General features: G+C 47.2%; 1 protein-coding gene across 1 annotated transcript in view; it reads left to right on the plus strand.

The window, feature by feature from the left end:
- The first annotated feature begins 15144 nt into the window (after positions 1–15144).
- Trpc7 (transient receptor potential cation channel subfamily C member 7) overlaps positions 15145–22089 on the plus strand; it is a 150569-nt gene continuing 143624 nt past the window's right edge. Inside the window, exons 1-2 of the mRNA XM_042671336.1 lie at positions 15145–15215; positions 17692–17805. Of these exons, the coding sequence (XP_042527270.1) occupies positions 15145–15215; positions 17692–17805 (185 nt within the window). The remainder of the gene's footprint in view (positions 15216–17691; positions 17806–22089) is intronic.

Here is a 22089-nt window from a genome sequence, read left to right on the forward strand (position 1 = left end):
ATTCCAGAAAACAGTGGAACACTGCCGTGGCAGCTGCCACATCTGTGCCATCCTCTCCCGCTGGTTCAGTCGCGGGAAATGATTTGGGATTTTATAGCAGATTAATAGCAGTACCCTACGGGGAGTTAAATATGAGCGAGAGTGAAAGTCCTAGTTTTATACATAAATAATGTTTTTTTCATTCCTTTTCCCTTGCTATAGGCTAAATAGGATTCATCTTAAAATTTTTATATCTCCTCAGCTAATAGTAGGATATATTTTTCTGAACATTTTTTTCTACTTATTTCCCCAGAGGAAGGAATCTTTGTTTCTAGAGATCAGAGTTATATATCCTGTGACAATACAGATGAGCTGGATTATTCCAACCAAGTCGAATTCCACAATATTTATCACAATGATAGGAAAATGGTTCCTTATATATAGTTTGTCTTTTGTAATTTATCCAAACATTTAATAGTTTATGTGAAAATGGAACAATGTAGCTTGAGATTGGGTTGTGAAGAGGAGAGGGGTTGAGGGTGAGTCTAATTCATAAAAAGATTTTATACATATATATATGTATGCAATATATATAAGTAGTATGTATTACAATATATATTGTAATATATGTCAAAGCAAGCACCCTGTACAACTAACTGAAACTAATTTTTCAAAGAGGAGGGAAAAGGAGTAGACTATTCCTATCAATTCCTCTGTGGGGGTTGGGAAAGTGGCTCAGTGGTAGAGTGCCTGCCTTGCATGCATGAAGCCCTGGGTTCAATTCTTCAGCACCATATACTCAGAAAAAGCCGAAGTGGTGCTGTGGCTCAAGTGGTAGAGCACTCGCCTTGAGCTGAAGAGCTCAGGGACAGTGCCCAGGCCCAGAGTTCAAGCCCCATGACTGACAAAAAGAAAAACAAAATTCCTCTGTGGTCCCCCAAATTTGGGTAGCTTTGACCTCAGTTCTGCTTTTGTTATAGGCTTCTGTTAGGGGAGGTATGGTCCTCCATGTTCAGGCGAGTGAACTGAATGCCGTTTTCTTCAGGAGGTGATACAATCAGGACGCAGTGTGCCTCCTGAGGGTTCCTGTGTCTTATGAGACAGGCTCACAGCATGGAGCTCTACCTCTCACACGCTCTCCCGCCACTGTGGTGCTGCCGTGGAGTTACTCAAAAGAGCGAAGCTAATGCCAGCCCTATCCTTGAGCCCCCCAAACTGTGAACTAAATCACCCTCTTTTCTTTAAATACTACCCAGCCTCACTCTCCTGTCACAGCAAGGAGAAATGACCTAACAGAGAAAGGATATGTGGTGCTTTTTGAAAAAAATGAATGGGTTCCTGAGAGTGGGAAGAGGGCGGTGAGCTCCTGAGGCCAGTGCTCAATCTTGCCAACAGAACTGAAAGGTGACACTGGCAAACGGTCAATCTCAGCCGGTAGAGGAACTGCCACGTGACTCTTAGCCTTTGTTTTCTCAGCAAACCCAACCCATAACCAACTAGCAACTCGAGAGTCTTTCTGGATGAACCTGAGCAGATCCACTGCACCTCCTTGAGTGCTGACGTCCTCATCTGTGCAGTGGGTTCAAGAGACTGTGAAAGCTGATCAACACGATCAGACCGGGTGCTCGGTCCCTCCCTCACAGACTATGTTCTTCCATGACACTGCAATGTGCTCCGCCCAGCGATTCCCTCATGTAAAATATATAACTGCTCTTCACGGCTTACGTACGCCACTGTCATTGCCACTTATCGCGTTACCTCCCCTCCAAAACAGTTCCCAAACAATCTGTGTGATTCAAAACTTAACTTCGCATGTAAGCCAATGGCATCACTCTAGCTTTCCCAGTCCACGTCCAGTTCTGTAACTGTGTCAGAGATAATTTTTTTAAGTGCATTTATTTCTCTTTTAATTGTTAAATTAAGGAAATCCCCTGGGGGGAAGACATGAATGACAAAGAAAGTAAAACTATTTGTGCAAGAAACCTGACCTCTGGAAATTAAGGTAGAAATTAAATGAACTGGGAAGAATGTCCTGCGTTCTCCTGACTTTTAAGGAAATAGCCTGTCCATCTGATACTAACCCAAGTCATAAATTAAATATTAGCAAATGGAATCCAGCACTCAGCTTAAAGAATGGAAAGCCAGGGTCAGTGCCAGAAGGGTTCCATATGAGGAAATGTGTTCGTTTAATGAATCACAACAATACATGGAGAGAAGGAGAAGGAAATGGTGGTCTTGCTGATGATGCTGGAGCAGCTCCCCATCAGTGGTCCAGACACAAGTTTTGGTTGTCGTAAGTGAAATGGGGAAATGGAAAGGAGGTGGAAACAACCCCTGCAGGAGTCTTCCAAGACCTGTGCAAATACACCCAGGAAGAGAACAGAGGGCGGTGGGCTGCGACAAGGCATAGGGACAAAGAAGAATGGGGTGTAGGTATGGTAGCTTTAAAGGGTCAGATACACACAATGGTAGCCCACAAGACAGGAGCTGGTGTGCGGGAAATACATAACTACTAGGAAAGGAGGTAAGCTGTCCAATGATCAGAGTCACCAAAGCTAAGAGGATAGACAAGCCAGGAGCTGTGGCTCAAGTCTGTAATTCTAGCCACTTGGGAGGCAGAGACGGAAGGATCAAGATTCAAAGCCAACCTGGGCAAAAAGAAATTCATGAGACCCCCATCTCAACAAATGGCTGTGCATAGTGGCACATACCTGATCTCACAGCCACTGGGAAGCACAATGGCTGGGTGTGGTGATGCACAGTTGTCAACCTCAGTGACACGGAACACACAAGTAGGAGGATCCTCCATGTTGAAACACAGAAAAGGACTGGAGGTATAGCTCAAGTTCAAAGCCATAGTTCAAGCTCAAGTATAGACAAAATGTTAAAAAGCATAGATTAAATCAATTCCATGAGTGTGGAAACTGACTTCATTGTGTTCTAACTGTGTAGACAAGTTACTTGACCTTTCTGTAACAAATAACTTCACTGGGAAAAGAATAATAACAGTATCATCCTCATATGGCTGCAAAAAAGATGAAGTGAAGCCAAGCACCGTGGCTCAGGCCTGTAATCCTAGCTACTCAGGAGGCTCTAACCTAGAGGAATCTGTTTCAGAACCAGACAGTGAAGAAAAGTCCATGAGTCTCCATCTGCAATTATCCAGAAGAAGAGGCCAGACTGGAGGTGTGGCACAAGTGGTAGAGCACTAGCAGTGACCCCGGAGCCCAGTGAGAGTGGGAGTGGGGTTCACGCCCTGGTGCTGACATATACACACAAAGGTCACACCACATACTTCCTCAAATGCAGAATCCAGACCACGCATCGATATATGTGCATACAATGCACATAAACGAAAAGAGCACAAACAGTAAAGAGACAGAGAAAGAGAATCGCGGCAAGTGAATAATGTTAAAGAACACTGTGTGCATGTATGAAGATGGCAGAATGAAACCTACTAGAATCTGTTTTTTTAAAAAATAAGAGGATTAGGTAAAGGAAGAACCATAGAAGGTTTACTCTGATCAAAGTAAAAATAAATGCATGTATAGACACTGGACAGTTAATCTACACTAATAAAAACTTCTTAAGAAAAAGAAAACTTTGTCTCCTCACCGGGATCACAGCTACTGTGGAGAGGCAGATGAGGGTAAAATTCACACATTTAAATGAAAACTATCATGGAAGGCACACAGCTCACCGTACACACGCTCAACACACACAGGAAAGACAGCACATAGTCCGTGCAGAGCCTAGCACATACCCTCTGCTTTGGGGACAAACAGGAGCCAAACTCCAAACATAGACAAATCCCGGATTACAGCTCAGTCCAGTAGCTAAGAACAAATTCTGTTCAAAGGTAGCTTTGAGTTCAGAGCCCTCACTTACCAGCTGTGTAGCTTTGGGTAATTTTCACTCTCTATCTGTAATAATTGGATTATAACAGTGCCACCTTCTATCGAAGATGTCAAGAGACCTCAAAATAAGCATGGTGGATGGAAACAACACAGTGACACAGTGCACATCTATGTAATTATCAGTGATGCCCTCTGTGTTATGAATGTATGCCCATAAAACCAGTAAAAACATACGCTGATGTCTACTTCTTCCTAAAACTTTTGTTAAAGTAAGAGCTAAGGAATAAATAGACTGCAATAAGCAAGGAAGAAGAGAAAAAGAGAGAGAGAGAGAGAGAGAGAGAACTAAGGGGAGAAAGAATCTATTGTTTTTATAAATGGAAAATATAGTGAATAAAAGTAGTAGACTGGCAGTCTGAATCAAAGTGAAAACCTAAGAGCATCTACCCAGCTTTCCTGCAAACTTCAATTATAAAACACCAAGAGGAAGGTTTGTGATTCCGGGTTCTCTGTTGGCCTGTGGCACTGAGTGGGCCAGCGGCAGCTGGTGACGGTGAATGGGAAAGCCAGGACAAGACGCCCCTCCCACTCAACTCCAGCGCTTTGCTGTTGAGCCTTTCCCATGACTTGGCATCTGGGTAGGATCTTCCAAAGTACCGCCCAAAGTCAGGAATTCTGTCTTTCTGAGTCTGAGACCCTAGGGACGGGAAGGAAAAAGTGACGGCGGCAGAGACGGGAGGAAAGGAGAGGTGTCAGGAACCACAAGGGGCACTTGGCACTTCTGAGGACAAATCAGAAGCAGCATCGTGGCTGTGTGCTTAGATCTTCCAGAAAGTATCTGCACAGACAGGGCAAGCCGCAGCAGACAGCACCACAGAGGAGGCCAGGAAGCACTGGCTGCCTCCCTGGTCCCAGGTGACAGGCCGGCTAAAAGCCTGAATGAAGTTCAGCAAATTAATCTTGCATATTTTATGGGGCCTGAATACTGAATACGCAGCATTCCTGCTGTTGATTACCATCTCCGACAGTGCCAGGAGGTTGTTTTATGGTGATTTCAATTACAGATAACTGTTCTACCCCGAATCACACATGAGCTGCTTATCAAACCAGCACGGGATATGAGCACAGGCTATCAAAGACCCAGGTCTGCCCAGAACATGCTTTTCATTTAAAGATAGAAAAGTTCTGTGGCTCCCAGTGGGCCTGGCCTGGCCTGGCCTGCCTTGGGCTGGGCGGGGAACTACACTGAAATGGAAAAATGGAAGAGGGCCGGGTTTCTGCAGTATGTGTGCCCCTTTTTGTTTTCTCCTGGGGAGAACTTGGCATTTTAAAATTGTTATTTGGTGTGAGAATGTGGGCAGCGGGAACTGACCTGGCAACTGTTTCCTGACACCTTGAGATTAATTCTCTGCATCATAATAGGTTCCTGACTTTGCTAGGGTGGGTGGAGGGGGGGAGTTGGGGGGGGGACGAAGGGGGATGCTTCCATATGGTGCCCAGAAACACGAGGGGGCGCTGCAGGAAACAGCAGGCTCTGGGGCCTCCAGGCTGCCAGGGCAATGAAGCCCTTTGCACACACACTGGGAAGCCTGACAACCAGCCTTCCTAAACGAGCCATCAGTGCACTGCGTGTGCGGCCAAATGCAGCCGTCTGCGCATCTCAGGGTAAGAGATGCTGTCTCGGGCAAGCAGTTGCCCCACTGTGGAGACCTGGAGGCCAGGACTGGAAAGGAGCAGGTGCTTCTCCATTGCACAGGGAAATGATGAAGTACAAAACAGGGTAAGATCCTTCTCAAGGTCACACAGGGTTGGAGTGTCGCTTTGGACTAATATCAGACTTCAAGTCTTCAAATTCTGTGTTACATCTTGTGTTTTCTCACCCATCAGAGTCCGTGAGCAGGCAAACTGTGTCTAAACTTGTTCCTACCATCACACGCTCCATGTCTTACAATTGCCACCGAGTCCTGCCACAGAGAATGCTATGTTGTTAGGTTCTCTTTGCTGTTTAAAAGCTGACTGGCCAGTCTGGCTGTCAAGCAGAGTGGCAGCTGTCAACCTGCCACACTCCAGTACAAACGAACATATGGAATGAAGTGTTTCTCCTCAACTCCGCCTGTGACCGTACATCAGTCCAAATTTCCCTCAGCTTTCATCTCCAACAGACGATGTTCCAGAGCATGGCAGGGATCCCACTCCGCAACGTAATTAACTTTGATTTTGATGAAGATAAAATCCTGTGATTATTGAGACTTGTGAGGAGTCTGTCTCTTTACCCACTGAGACTACAGTATGAAGTTACTATTTACTTCCATAAATTCCCCTAACAAATTCCTAGTAATCTACCCATGCTCCTCCTGCTCACTGCTGCTGATGAGCACCATCCACACCTTAGGGCGGGGCCCAGCTGGGAGGAGGAGAGGCTGCCCATGTCCCGGGAGGCCCGAAAGGCAGCTCTGCCATACTGGACCTGGACAGAGCAGCAGCCCGCCCAGTCTCTACCAGATGACAGCACTTGCTCATGGCCTCCAGAAAGAAAACCCAAGCCAGCCTTGCCAGCTGCCCTTTTGCAACAGAGCACTGATCTCGGTCTGAAATGCTTCCATGTCATGTGATAGTATACACAGGAGTTTTCTGCAGGGAAAATGAGGAAATAGTTGGGTGTAGAGATGCACACCTGCAATCCCAGCAATCCAACCTGGGCCACAGAGTGCCATCCTGTCTCAAAAACACAAACAAGCAAGCAAAGAAGGAGTTATTCATTGTTCTGTACGTACACGGCTGAAAGGCCCTCACCAAAGAGTTCATTCTTCCCAAAGCTGAGGAGACTGTGTACCTCAACTGCCAAGTAGAGTGTTCCTTCAAAATTGTCAAAACACACTTGCAGGGAAACAGATGGATCTAAAACAAATCATGTTAAGTGAAGTAAGCCAACCTCAGGGAGACCAACAGCGCCTGTTTTCTCTCCTATGCAGAAGCTAGCTCCAAACTACATGGGGACCTGAAAAATCACACAAGATTGAGGGGATTCACACACAGAGAGTCCAAAGGAGGATACTTTTAGGGCAGGAACCCAAAGGCTCAGTGCCTCTTTGCTTCTGATCATATAAAATATTTGTTGAAATGAATTCCAGGAAATAGAAACAAAGAGGTTGTTTTTATTTTTTTTAAAAAAACAAAAATCAAAACAGCCTTCAGCTCCTCAGCTGAAGAATTTCTAGTCTCCTGCAAGAAAACTCAGTTTCACTGAGCCTTCCTGCAGCATTGGGATGATGCTTTCAAGGCTACTCACACCAAGCGGCCTCCACATGCCCGGACCCTTTCATGTGCGGGGGGGGTGGGGGGGGGTGGGAGGGGGGGGTGTCACGGAAAATGCAGCTATCTTTTTTCTTTTAAGATATAAGATGGCAGAGACACAGCATGACCACGTATTAAAGTGCAGGGTTTGGTATATTGAAGTCTTTATGGAAAATTGGTGTTAGAAAACATGATGACCAAATTTAGCACATACTTCCTTCCATCCCTTTCCCAAATAAAGAAATAGACTTCTGGGCTGGGAGGGTGGCTCAGTGGTAGAGTGCTTGCCTCCCATGCATGAGGCCCTGGGTTCGATTCCTCAGCACCATATAAACAGAAAATGCTGGAAGTGGCGCTGTGGCTCAAGTGGTAGAGCGTTAGCCTTGAGCTGAAGAGCTGAGGGACAGCACCTGGGCCCAGAGTCTAAGCCCTACGACACACACACACACACACACACACACACACACACACACACACACACACACACAAAGAAATAAGACTTCTGAAATTAAATTAGTAGGAAATTAAATTAGTAGGAGATAAGAATTTAACATTCTAGCTGGGCACCAGTGGCTCACACCTGTATTCCAAGCTACTCAGGAGGCTAAGATCTGAGGCTCAAGGTTCAAAACCAGCCTGGGCAGCAAAGTCTGTGAGACCCTTATCTCCACCAGAAAACGGGAAGTGGCACTATGGTTCAAGTGGTAAAGTGTTCGCCTTTAGCTCTTTAGCTGAGGGACAGCACCCAGGCCCAGAGTTCAAGACCCACAACTGTCCAAAAACAAACAAACAACAACAACAAAAAAAACCCCCAAGAACTTAACATTCTGTACTTAAAAAAAAAAAAAAAAGGCGAGGGGAGGATGGGGGAGGCAGATAAGGATTCAATGATGCCTGAGTATCAGGAAGGCATTTGCTTTGTTTATAGGTACAGGAGACCATACAACCCTGTGAATGGCGCCAAGAGCCACTCTGTGACCTCTCCTTCTCCCTGCCTTGGTTGCCACCATTTGTGTCAGTGCCACACTGCAGGACACAAAGCAAAGGACGCACAGCTTCTTCTCCAAGAGGTCCCTGGGGTCTTGAAGTGGCGCTAGGGTAACAAATGTGTGCGGGAGAGAAACTTCGTATAGTGTCAGCAGGTCCAGAAACAATAGCCACCTCTTGCTCCCTACACTATCGAACAGACAACAGGGACAAGAGATCAGCAAGGGGGAGGACCTTTCCAAAGACTCCATGCCAGGCTGCTCAAGTTGGTCCTGCATCCGTCCTTCGGTCTAGGATGAGCTCTCTCCAGGAGGCGCCTGAGGTCCGTGAGGCGATCACCTGCTGATCTAACAGATGTGCTGACACCCGTCTGATGCTCACTGAGGATTAAGCTTCCACGGACACTAAAGGATAAGCAGATACCCAGCATAGAAGCTAAGGCAAGCTCCTGCCATCCAAAATGTGCCTCTGTTCACTGCCCGGCTTTCTAGTTCAGTGTCCATTTCTCCCTCTTGAACGTGGCAGCTGTTGGCCCGAGAGACGGCCCTGTAAGAACCCAGCTCACAAGAGGACTTTCAGGAGCCGTCCCCTGCTCCCGTTCTTGGGCTGAGAACTGTCCATCCTTCCCTTCCTCTTTTCTCCAATTCTCTTACAGGAGTACACTGCAGTTGCCCCAAGAGGAAGTGACTCTGACCTTTGATCTCAGAACCCTGCCCAGCACATCACAAGATCTGATCCGAACGTTGACTGTTGGACTCGGGGAAGTCTCTTGATTTTCTTATGTCCCCACTGGCACCGCAGATGCACAGCCCCGGGCTCGAGGAACTCAGGACATAAGAGGTGCTACACACAAAGGTTTACAACACTACCCAGATGGGTTTCATCTTTAGAGGAAACCACCTCGGTGCAGTATATTCTCCTCAGCACTAGATACAGCCGCTATGCCAGGCCTGTGGTCTCAGACTCTGCCTCACCCAATTCTTGGGAAAATTTCACTTTGCCCCTGGCATTGCTGGGATCTGAGGGTGCTTCTGTTCTTGTCCATGTTTTCAAGGAAGGGAGCTGGGGGTGGGAGGTGGGTGGTTGGTCCTCTTCTGACAAGGAAAGTATATACAGGAGCACATGGCTCTGTCCACCGACAATCTCCAATGTGACCATGAAATTCATCTTTCTGGTACCTCCTCCAGCGCGCCACGGGGAAGCTACCAGCAGGAGTGACAGAATATGCGGGTGGAAGTCAGACTTGAGGCCAAGCACACACTCTCTCCCTCTTGCCAGTGTCTCTAGATTTATTGATGGCATAATTGGAAAGCTTGGCTTTTAGCCAAGCATTGCCTTCTGAATGAGGAGCTATAAAATGTGAATTTCTCCACGCTGGAGCTCGGGGCCACCTGCCCCTGCTCAGGGCCACATCAATCATGGCAGCCGACTCTTGTCCCACACCAGGCTCTAAAGGTCCACCAGACACTGTGGCAAGAGAAGTAATAAAAGCTTCCCCTTCAAGTTCCTGCAGTCCTGCCTTCAGGATGGACTTTCTCAATGTAAGCTTGAGCTATTTCTGAGGCTCTGGAAACTCCATTCTGTGAAGAGAGCTGCTGGGCGTGTCCTTCTGTTTCTGAGCGAGCACAACATGGCAATAGCTAGAAACACCAAGTCAACTGCTCCACAAGGACAGAGCGCCCCTCCCCATTGGCCACCACCACACCTGCAACCCAACAGCTGGCACTGTGCAGAGGTGCAAGTGTTCCTGGTCTCTGTTCTTAACTCCTGACTTCACATCCCTACCCACCTCGACACCTGTAGACACTTACAGGGAAATGAAGACACACACACACACACACACACACACAGAGGCTCTGGCAGACACCAGCCCACATATACGCGCTCAGGCAGACACAGGCACATAGCTACTTCCTTGTCCACACCTGCCCTCCATCCCCCCACGGGCACACAGCCTACCAAGATATGAGCCCGGAATTACGATGGCTGCTTTCACTGATTTGCAGGGGGGAATGGAGCTTGTATACCAAAGGATCGGTTCAGTTTCACTCATTGCCCAGGTGCCATTAGCTTCCTAGGCCAATCTCCTCATTTTAAAGGTGGGAAATCCGAGGACCGGAAGGGAGAATTACTGCTTCAGTGACGTAGAGCTGGTAAGGAATGCATTTGGCCTTTGTCTCCTGAGATGAATGCCTCAAGTTGGAGTGCCGTCTCAGCCAGCATGCCCACCACGGTTGTACCATCCCTGAGAACTTCAGGGTCCTGGCATCAAGCACCATGTCCCCAAAATGCCCCTTTTCGATTCCCAGGGCTCTAGCCAAACAAAAGAGAGCGATGGAAGTGGGCCAGACAGGCTAAGACCAGAACGCTCCGCTCCTCCCGGGGAACAAAGCAGGTCGGCACTGTCTGCAGAGGAACCCCTACATACGCACTGCCAGCCATCCTTGCAATGTTGGGTGCCCAAGCACAGAGCAAGATGGCAGGCTAACGTCACTGCTTACGTCATCCACAAAACTCTCCCCATCGTAGGCAGTGTGTGAAAAGGGAGCAGGGTAGGGAAGACAAATGCTTTCGGTCCAGCATGCCACCGCCGCACTCCGCCATTCCCCGTCTCCACCCTCCCCATCTCCCTCTGCCTCTGCTTCTTTCTTCTCCTCCCTCCCCTCTCTCTCCCTGTTTGTCGGGGGGCGGGGGAGGGAGAGCTCTGTCATATACAGCCCGCTGGAGATGGCACACAAGGTAAGGAAAGGAAGATTCCTAATAGCCACAGGAACAAGCTCAGAAGAGGAACTTCTGGCTATGGAAACTCAGAGATTGCAACCCAGACCAGCAACTTGGCCTGAACAAGCCCAACTCAGCACCAACAGGACTACCAGAATCCACCAAGTTGCTGAGCCACAAAAACTGTAAGATAATATATATGCTTGCTGCTTTAAACAGCGATGTTCAGAGTAACTGAATAATTCATGCCAAGGCCCTTGGCCTAAGCTAGCAGGAAGCAGCCCCCCACAGCTGCGCCTCCACACTGCAGGAGGGCTTTGCTATCAGTGTTCCAGAATTATCCCCACACTGTCTCTTCCACTGAAAACTGGTCTCTGCACCATCTCTTCCAAGGATCTTTCCTTGTCAGATACACATTTTCTTCTAAGATCTAAGCGAATGGGTATTTGGGGACTATTCTGCTTTTCGTTTTGGTTACTCAAAACCAATGCAACAGCGATACAAGAAAATGGGTTGGAAATGAACTTTGCAACATGGCGGGGGAGGGACAGTGGGCGAAAAACAAGGGAGGAGGTGACAATGCTCAACTAGAAATGTCCTCACTGCCTTAAATATGTAACAGTAACCCTTCTGTACATCACCTGACAATAAAATTAGAAAGAAACCCGAATACTAACGAAAAGTGAAACTGCAACCACAAAATCTGCAAAGATAGGATAAACCTCTCTTCTCTGAGTACGTGCGGCTTCAAAAGTAATCTGCGTTGCTTTGTGCTTGCCCTCTGGTTTTGAGCTCCACAGTGAGACTCTTCCAGTCCACTGAAATGTGCTGGCATTGAAAGTGTGTCAGGAGAGGTGACACAGACAGAAGACCGGACTGGTGAAGAGCTGAGTCCACTTTTCACCTTGCATTTGCACCTTGCCCCCTGTGGAGAGAGAAGTCCGCACGGCCATGGGCAGGGGAGGCACCTGTGGATTTGCTGGGGCTGTGGAGTTCCACTGAGCGGCGGCTATGTAATGCAAGTGGACTGCGAAGGCCCGCTGGGAATTCAGAGGCTAGGACCGCGGCAGCGCGCTACTGGGGCGGGCGGTCTTGGGTCTGCTTTGGAAGGCTCAGGCCGGCGTCCACACTGTGGGCTCGCCCGTTCCCTTGGTGCTTTTGACTTGTCCCTGCGCCCCGGTGTTAAGTCACTGCAGTCTTTGCCGGCGAGCTGGGGACAAGTGTCATCACGTGTGGCAGGTCCATCACCATGGAACCCAAGGCCCTATCCTTGTGTGTGGCCTGCTCTCCAGGTCTTTAAAGTAGCTTGGAACAAGATCGTTTTCAGCCTTTGGGAAACAGACAAGAAATTTAAAGTGAGGTCTCCAGCGATTTCCCAAATAACTCCTAGAAAATAGCTTTGGCTGTGGACACCGGTGGCTTCGCCTTCTCGTTTCACTTCATCCACCGGCTCTGCCTGTCCCGCCGGAGCAGAACTGTTGGAGTCTCCCAGAGTGCAGGACCCTAGGAACTGATGCTGCCCTTCACGCACAGAGCCACGCGACGTAAATCTGCTCTCCCAGAAGCATACTGAGAATGGCGACCAGCTCCAAGGCAAGACCTCCCAATTCACAGACTTCCGGCCCAGGCTACCAGGATGGAAGTTTGTTCTATTAAGGAGGCAACACCATCTAAGGTCAGGCCTGGCCGGAGAAGGTTGCATTAAATGTGTAAAAAGCAAGCCTTAATTAGAGACAAAAAATAAGCCTGATGGATTTGCTTTTGGAACTGAAGATAAAGGAATTTCAAAATACAGGCTGCATGGCTTTGTCCACTTGTCAATTCCACTAGCTAAGTGGATTTTGAAGCAGCCAACTGGAAATGTAATCTGTACTTCAAGAAAGAAGACCCGCTCCCACCACTGCAAGTTGGTGATGTGGTGTCAGCATACATACTAAAGCATAAAGATAAGGAAAACAATGGGCGATCAAAGCCTGAAAGTACACAGAAGAAAGGAAAGAAAAGGGTGTCTCTAGGCCCAAAAGGGATGCTTTTTATTGTCCCAACTGCCAACAAATTCTGGGACTTCAGTTTCATTACATAACCAGTCTGTGCTTCCATTTCTCTGCTTATAAAATCAATAGACAGCCAGGAGCTGGTGGCTCACGCCTGTCATCCTAGCTACTCAGGAGGCTGAGACCTGAGGATCGCGGTTCAAAGCCAGCCCAGGCAGGGAAAGTCCGTGAGACTCTGATCTCCAATGAACGACTCAGAAAAAGCTGGAACTGGCGCTGTGGTTCAAGTGGTAGAGTGCTTGCCTTGAGGGACAGTGCCCAGGCCTAGAGTTCAGGCCCCACAACCAACAACAACAACAAAAAATTTAATCAATAGAACCTTCATTATAAGAGTTATTGGGAGAATTCAATGAGGCCAGAGGTTAGAACAGTTCTTGGCATAACTGGAAGCACCCAATAAATGTTGGCTATTGTGCTGCCACTTGGAGAAGCCCAGTCCATCTCTCTAGGCGGTCAGCACGGGAAAGCCGCAGCGAAGCTGCTGTGCTGTATAACAGTGCTGGGTGGCCCGGGGCTCCCCTCTCAGCCAGGGGAGGTGCGGCAGTCAGGCCAAACTGTTCTAAGTCCATGACTGATGGCTGCTTCTCTTCTGAGCAGATGGGCCCTGTGTGCAGCCTTTGCCTCCAACCTCTGACTCTGTTATCTGTCAACATTTCTAGACAGTCATTCCAAACAGAAAGCCAATGCTTTACCCACGCATCTCAATCTCTGCTATATCCACTCACCACTTCTTTTCCTCTCAAAGTGTTCCCTTCTTTTCTTCATCCCTGGTTCTCTGTGGGCATTACAGGCCCGCGCATTTACTATCTGTCTCACTGACCTATATTTTATCCCCAGAAACAAAAATTTAGAGACCTGTAGTATTATCCAAACAATTCAATTTCACTAATTCACCAAGTTCTTCATAGTCGATAAACTCTTCTATTTTCTGACTTGGAGGAAGGTAACTTGCCTTGAGTTTCATCTCTACTTACAGTGAAATTAGAAAGAAATCACCCACAGTGATTTATTTCTAAGGAGACCTGAAAATACAGTCATTGTTGTACACGGCCCTGCTAGAGTTTGGGCAGATAATTGGCATGGATCCACAGGTGAGACTGCCGGAGGCTTACACCTGTAGTTCTAGCTCTGCGGGAAGCGGAGCTAAGGAAGATCACAATTATCGGCCATTCTGGGAGATCGAGTTTATAAAACCCTAATCTGAGCAGAAAAGGCTGGACATGGTGGCACATGCCTGTCATCCCAGCTGTGACAGGGCTGGAAGACGGTCTAGGCCAGCTAGGCAAAAAGCAAGACTGTCTTAAAAATAGCCAGAGCACTAGGGGCTTGGGGCATGGTTCAAGTAGCAGAGACACAAGGCAGCAGAGCCAGTAAGAGAAAAAAAAAAAGGGCCAGGGTGTGGCTGAGTGGTAGAGTGCTTGCCTAGCATGCATGAAGCCCTGGGTTCGATTCCTCAGGACCACATGCACAGAAAAAACTGGAAGTGGTGCCCAGGACTGACAAAAAAAGAAAAAGAAAAAAGAAAGGAGCAACTATCCACAGATGAATTTACAGTACTATTGAATTTTTACCAACATACAAGCACTAATAAAAATGTGTAGTTATTAGTATATCACAAATTTATTATATATATTCCCATATCCAATACAACTGATTTCCTATTAAGCCTTATGTATTTTGTTTTAATCTCATTACAAAAAAAATATTACTCTGAAAGGAATCCCTGGTTTTCTTCAGATACTGAAAAGTCTGCTCTTCTAGAACCAACACAAGGAACCTAGAATCTGGACCCTTCTGTAAGACTCCACAATGAGGGCTTTAGCACTGCGCTATAAGGGCTTGGAGAGCTGGAGGAATCATTTTAGGTGTCCTGAATGCAAATCAAACCTAAGTTTGGCACTGACACAGCCTTGGGAATCCCCAGAGAACTCTGAAGGCATTGTTAAGTAGCAGTTTCTTCTTCCAAAAAAAGCAGCGGGGAGGTAGGGCATCTCCCCTCACCTCTAAGAGCTTCATCCTATTTCCCCACGCACCACCTTCGTAATTGCAAAGGGCCCACTCCAGAGCCTTCCTTAAGACACTGCAGATCTACACCGCTGACAGGCTCAGAAGGACAGGCTCAGAAATTAAGTGTTGGCTGTGCTTAGAAGAATTAAGGATATCATCCCAAGACTTTTCCCATTAAAAATGTATGTGTACAGTATGTTCTTTTCTGACAGGGCTTCCATCTGTGGTATGATTCGCTGCGTCTCATGCACCTGAGGACGACAGAGCCAGAAGAGACTTCATTTGACGATAAAGAAGCCGTGAGAATTGCTATGTGGTAAGGGCAAACACTGACTTGGGATTTGAGCCCTCATTTTTTCATGCCGTTGGTGCAGCAATGGGCTCAAACCTGGCACCTGCCAGCTCACTGCTTGTCAAGTGGGAAGAACGTCCTTGTCAAGTTATTTTCTTTCTTTCATAATCAATGAGATGCAGCATGTGAGAAGATGAGCACACACACAAACACTGCCAACACAGAGACGGCACACCTCAAAGTCAAAAGACGGTACAGACGAGGCCTATGATCCAGGAGTTCTGGCTCTTTCTGTATGTTCTTTTCTGCACAAAAAACTTTCTGTGTGACTTCTTTCTTTCCTTTAGGACTCGGCTGGACAGTTGATAAGCTGCCCAGCTGCTTCAGGCTTGTACATGGAGAGGGACAGGCATAAGAACAGTCCCTTCATACAGTAAGTAGAGCCAAGGCTTCTCTCTAAATCATAACCATCTTTGGCAGACTCGTGTCCAGATGATTCTACAGCCCTCAGAGAGGTGGCATGTTCCCACGCTGCCCTGCCACTTCAACGGGGCTCACTAGCCCATCCGCTTGGCGGCTCTGGCTCACAGGAGAATGTGCCACACACAGCCCATGTCCTGAGGGGTCTCTGGACAGAGGCGAGCTCGGGGAAACGGGTGACAGGGTGAAGCCAGGACTCTAGGGACGACGCTGCAGCAGATGTGCTGTGAACAGAGGCAAAGCTGCCTGGAAGGAAATGCCTCCCTGGCACTGAGGAATGCAGTAGGTCTCATTGCTGCTCGGGAGAAAGACACGCCAAACACGAGAAGCCCAGCAACATGCCAAGTCCAGAAGTGAGACTAGAGTGAGTTTGAAAAATGACAAATGAAATTTACAAAGACAAGCCAGCGAGGGTAAGAACACAGAGAGGGAGGGAAGAAGCTGCAGGAAATAAAGTATTGGGCAGTCCAGTGGATTTTTAGCTTCTTGGACTTTTTCCTGAGAGCAAGCAGATGCCATTACCAGGCTTTCTGCAGAGAAAATGTCAACCTAACAGGAATCTATCTTAGAAGGAGAGACGCTTCCAACCTGGGCCAGTTAGAACTGGAGCACTGTGGACATTAATAATGGAGTCATGTTGGAGACCAGAAGCTCCACTTTAATTCCTATTTCTTATTCACCTCCCCTTCAATTCTTACTTCATTGCCTTGTTCTCTGGAGGCCAGCCTCGCCCTCTCTCCCTGAGTTAGTGCTACTTGGGAGGGACCTTCTTCTTCTCTGGTCCCCGCCCAAGTGCTGCCTAGGCCACACCCCCTAGGACTGGCCGGTGACAGGGGAAACCCAGAGACCTAGCAACTTCAGAGCCCAGTTCTTCTCTGCGTGGAGAGGAGCCCCTGCTGAGTGTAGTTCTGTTTTCACAGTGACCGCTTTTCTTGCAAGAAACTCTCCACCTCATTTCCCTTCCTCGAGCAGATCACACCAGCTGCTTCTAAAGCCACGGTGCGGATGATGTGTGTGCAGGGAGGCCTTGGCTGCAGAGGTGGGCGCTGAGCTCAGCAACGCAGCAGATGCTTGGTTGCTAGGGCCCAAGCGGGCTCTGTGTTATGGAGTTGGAGCTTGTCACTGCCACAGGCTCAGAGGAACCCCAATGACAGACGAGGAGACCCAGAAAGCTCTAACCACCCACTACAAGAAAATGAGGCTAATGATCAAGGGAGGCATAAACTAAGCCCATGGTGTGCTGTTTTCTGAATCACTCAAAAAAAAAATCAAGGACAGGGGTAGTTAGGTCTGAAGGGCTTCATCTATTTGGTCACGGGAGATGCTTATTAATTTTGTCTCTAAAGGAATAGAATATCTTGAGATAGTCAATGTTGTAACATATTGGCTGAGGGAGGATTTCTTGTTATTGCTTATATTTATCCCCTTGCTGCTCTGTTTTTTATGGATTGTAAAGCTAATAAGGGGCCAGAATGCTTTTGCTGGAGTCCGCTGGCCAGCTGTGGGAGATCCTGAGCAAGTTATTTCACCTCTCTGTGCCTCAATTTCCTCCTCCGTAAGATTAAATGGAATAAGTTGTGCAAATTGCTGAGCATACTGCCTGGTATAGCAAGCATCGTGTAAGTGTTTGTTAAAGAACTTTATCATTTTAAGTACCATTTAATTAGCACTTCTTTTGTGCCAAGCACTATTCTCATAAAAGTTCTCTGGTTTACAGCCAGGGAAACAGAGGGGAAAAGTAAGTCACGCCAATCACATGGCTAATAAACAGGAAAGCCAGAAGCCAAATCCAAGTCTCTCGGGCACCCAAGTCCAAGCTGTTGGCTCTTGGCATTCTGACTTCCAAACCCACGATTTTTAGAAGCATCCTTTGAAGTTTGGTCTCAGGTCCTCCCTTAGCATCTGCCATTCCACTCAAGTCCCTCAGAAACCTGAGGCTGTATCTCACAAGAACTTCTGCATGCTGCAGATGGAGGACAGGCCCGGCCTTGGGGCTGACCAGCCTCTATCTGGCTCCTAGGAAGGGCTTCGGGCTAGATCTGATGCTGGAAAAGGAGCATCAGCCCCTACTGGGGACCCCGGAGGCCCGCAATGCCATTTGTGTTGAAGTGGTCTGCTCCGTTGCAGCCACCTGGTCAGTTACTCACAAGAATTTCCCCTCCTTGCTGTGGGGAACCCTAGGGATTCCTAGGTCCCCAGAGCCTCTTCTCCACGTGGCCTGCCTCCTTCTGACTCAGGACGGCTGGGAGGACAGGCTCGGGTCAGGAGAAATGACAAGAGGACTCCGCAGCCTCACACCATGCCTGTGGTCTGAGGATCAACACAAGGAACATAATAAATGAACCACACACATCATAGTGAACGGAATGACTACAGAACCTAACTTGAACTGCAGGAGTAACTGAGTATAGGGTGCTATTCTGCACAACTTATACATCATTTTGTATGCTTCTCAAGCATTACTAATAACTGTGTTTCACCAATGAGAGACCCAGACCTAGAAGTCACTTGGCCAAGTTCTGATCCCCAAGTCACCGAGATGGAGGGGCCAGCTTGCTGTTTGGGACGGGATAGTGCTGCTCATCCCTGTAGTCCATCCCTCTAGCTGTGGCCATTTGAGTCCATTTTAGTTTGCTTTGATTGGGTCAGATCATTCCTCTAAATGAAGAATTCATTAATATACGGGAACACATGGTCACAGATACTCGTGCAGCCAAGGAAACTAAGGCCTAGCAGCCTCCCCTGGAGCTGCTTGCTCTTTCTGGATACCAAGGTTGAGTTATATTTAGGAGAAGGATTTTGACAGTAGACATAATTGGATTTTGACTCTTGCTAGCCAATGTGCTAGTCTCTGGGACGGCAAGGAAGTCGCTTAGCCTCTCTACACTGTGGCTTCTTCATCGGAAAAACAGAGGAAATAATTACAACTTCCTCTGCATTGCTGTAGTAGTTAAGAGACTGAACTCTCACACACACACAGAGAATCAGCATGAGGCTGGAAGAGTAAGCATTCAGAAAAGCAGAATATTATGTGTTGGTTGATAACTGCAGAACATACCAAGCTTCTCGCAGAAGCTGATGATTCATGGTCCATAATCCCCTCACTTGCTGCCCCTACCCTGCTCCTGTGGGGTGTACGCATCCCTCAGTCACAAAACATCCAAGACGGAACGTTCCTCTTCTCAAGCCATATAACATATAAGACCTTCAAACCCCGATCCTTGCCTAACCCTAATGTGTGCAGCTTTACCTCTCACTACTTTGGGGCTACCACACTTTCCCCCAAACTATGTGTCATGATTTATCTTTGATCATTTCTATGGACTAAGCTAGCTTAGTCCTTCCTTCGCTGACTCCCTCATCTGCCCAGCCCAGGTCAGCTGACCATGATGAGCATCCCGGTCCCTGCCTTTCACCGGAGCCCAGAGCACACCGAACTTCAACAGCCTGCATGGTAAATCAGGGTCTCAGTCTCAGAACTGTACTCAAGAAAAGTGTCTTTCTTTTGCTGCTCAATAACCAAACTTCATTTTCCACTTGAGCTCCCAAAACAGAAAGTGTCATACCAGGTAAGTCATACCAGGTAAGAGTTCCTTAGCCAATTCAACCCTACCCTACTTCTCACACATTCCCAAACTTGAGCCTGGCTCTGAAGGGAGCATGCAGTATTGTGGCATTGTTGGGACAGGGCCGCTGTTCCTCTGTTGTCGTCATGAACGCACGCTGCTGTGTAGCCTCCTCTGAGTCTCCATGATCAATCCCAGGGTCTTAGTTTGCTGCACAATCTGGCCCCCCCACATCCAATTCTACCTTGTTATCTATGTCCCCTTGATGCAGGGGATCCTCCCCTGTTCTCGATGCAACACTGAGCTCTAAGAAGTTGTCTCAAGGACGTTTCTTTCTAAAACAACTTTTCTTTCTAACTGAGAGAGACTCAGCCAGCTCCCGTCATCTAGAGGGATGACCATGCATTTTAGTTTTCTCCCCCATCTCTTCTCATTCTGTTTCTTTTGGGCCCCCATTTATTTAGCTTCTCCATTTATTAATCCATTCATCCAACACTGACACAGAAACTACCAAATAACTAACATTCCACAAACTGGGGCCAGAAAATATCACAACTATTTAGGAATTCCGAGAATAGTGCAGTTTCAATATCATTGGGATGCCTTAAAGAATTTGCAAAGCCAGTTACTCATGGCTCATGCCTATAATCTTAGTTCCTCAGAAAATAAGTTCTGAGGAGTGGGGTGCAGACCCAGTCTGAGCAGAAAATCTATAGAATTCTTTATCTTCAATTAACTGGCAAAAAGCCAGAAGTGGATGCCTGACTAAAAGTGGTAGAGCACCAGCAATTAGCAAAAAATGCAATCCCCAGTACCAGTTTATGACCACAGAAACATACACACACACACACACACACACACACACACACACACTTTGCATATCTAATTATTCAGGCAATCTCTCTGCTGACCACAAATTTGATTCTAACTGTACTTGTGGTAGGAACTCAATAAGTGCTTGTTGGAGTTAAATAAAGATTTACCTATGTGTGGTATATCTACATATGATGAATATACATTTTACAATGATCTGTATTTTCAAATGCGTATTCAAAGAGATGTAAGGGAGAGGTATGCACATCCACCTTCTTTGTGGACTGTTTATTTAGGTATTCATCTTACACAGCTATGTTCTTCTGATTCTACTCCCTAGACAAAATTAAAAGAGTAAGCAATTTTCAAAGAAATGTTATATACTGAAAATCATTTCTAAATTTTTCTCAAGGGCATCCTAGTTGTTGACTTTGGAAAGATGTTGAGTAGCAAATGGTTTGTTTGAATAATTTCCTTCCATGAAGGGTTCCTTTGATGGCCTTTGGATTCGTAACATTTGTCATCTGTATTCATAATGAACTGTATAATTGGGAGCCGAGGACAAAGAGTAGAGTTATTCTTAAACAATTTGTAATCTTAACAAAATAGTCATTATAATTTATCAGGTGTTGACTTCTACTAGAGTTTCCTCCCTGTTGTGTGCTGCAGCACAGAAAGTGCAGATCAGCAGTAGACCTCAGCCCAGGGTAAACATGAGCATCACAGAGGTTGTGCTGTGGTTTATAAACTCAGGAAGTGACAGCAGCCAGGTTGGCCAACAAGGTCGAGCATTTGACAGCGAGTCAATGGAAGGAAAAGGTCCTTAGGAAATGCTGCCGAACCCCAAGTTCAAAGCTTAGGAATGTGAAGGCTCAGACAAGCAAAATTCTCTGGCCTTTGAGGACCTCATGTACACAGGGACCACAGACATTAAGTGTGAGTATACAGAGAGGCCCGGGACTATGACAAAGATGCCGGAGAGACTGGAGAGCGCAGGCGCCAGACAGGGAGAGCGAGAACAGAGCCGTGAATACGCTCTAGGTCAGAATACAGTAAGCAGAGGGAGAATCGTTGAATGATGAATGTTTGCTGGGCACTGGTGGCTCATTCCTACTATCCTAGTGACTCAGGAGGCTGAGATCTGAGGATCTCAGTTCAAAGGCAGTCATCACAGAAAAGTCCTTGAGACTATCTCCAAGGAACAGCAAAAAGCCAAAAGTAGAGCTGTGGCTCAAGTGGCAGAGTGCCAGCCATGAGCAAGAAAGCTTAGTAAGAGCATGAGGCTTGAGTTCAAGCCCTGGTACTAGAACTAAAGAGGAAAGAAATAGGGGAGGAAGAAGAAAAGAAGAGGGAAGAGAAGAGGAGGAAGAAGGAAAAGAAGAAACCACGAACTTACCAAACAGTCTACCTTCCATACTTAGAATCAAAGTCCTCCATAATTTAAATCCAGCTTGCTCTATGGAATTGTGGGGAACAGGAAATGGAAGGTACTATGCTCTAAGAGGCACCTATGAGGAGGGGGAAATTAATGAATGTGAGAGGCACTAACAGGCAGCCTGGTCCACGGGCTATTAACACCACCTGGTACCATTGGGCAGTTGGCCACTGTTCATAGTTACCTAGTCGCTCCTAGGCCATGTTCAATTTTCCCATTCTCCAAAACCACCACGGGGGATATCACAGAGCCACGACTGTGTTACAAGGCTTTGTGAGAATTAATGGGGATTACGATCCTGTAGAATAAACTTAGCTCGGTGTTTGACAAGGATTACGTGTTTAATAAACCTTCGCTGCCATTGCTTTATTGTCCCTGTTGCTACTGGTGTCTGATGATCACCTTCAATCGGCAAGGAAGATTTCCTTTCTTGTCAAACCAGTCTGCCCACTGCCTGGGGGACACGCCTGCGCAGCACCTTTCCCCACTTTTGCTCAGTCCCTCTAGCGTGCTGTCTGGCTTCCCGTCGGGTTTGAGGGCAAACTGCTCTTCTCCCCCATTCTCTGGAAATCCTTCGCTGACCACTGCCCACCTCCTCTTTTGA

The sequence above is a fragment of the Dipodomys spectabilis genome, unplaced genomic scaffold (genome assembly GCF_019054845.1).
Source record: "Dipodomys spectabilis isolate Male_0828 unplaced genomic scaffold, ASM1905484v1 ptg000611l, whole genome shotgun sequence".
Classification (NCBI taxonomy): Eukaryota; Metazoa; Chordata; class Mammalia; order Rodentia; family Heteromyidae; genus Dipodomys; species Dipodomys spectabilis.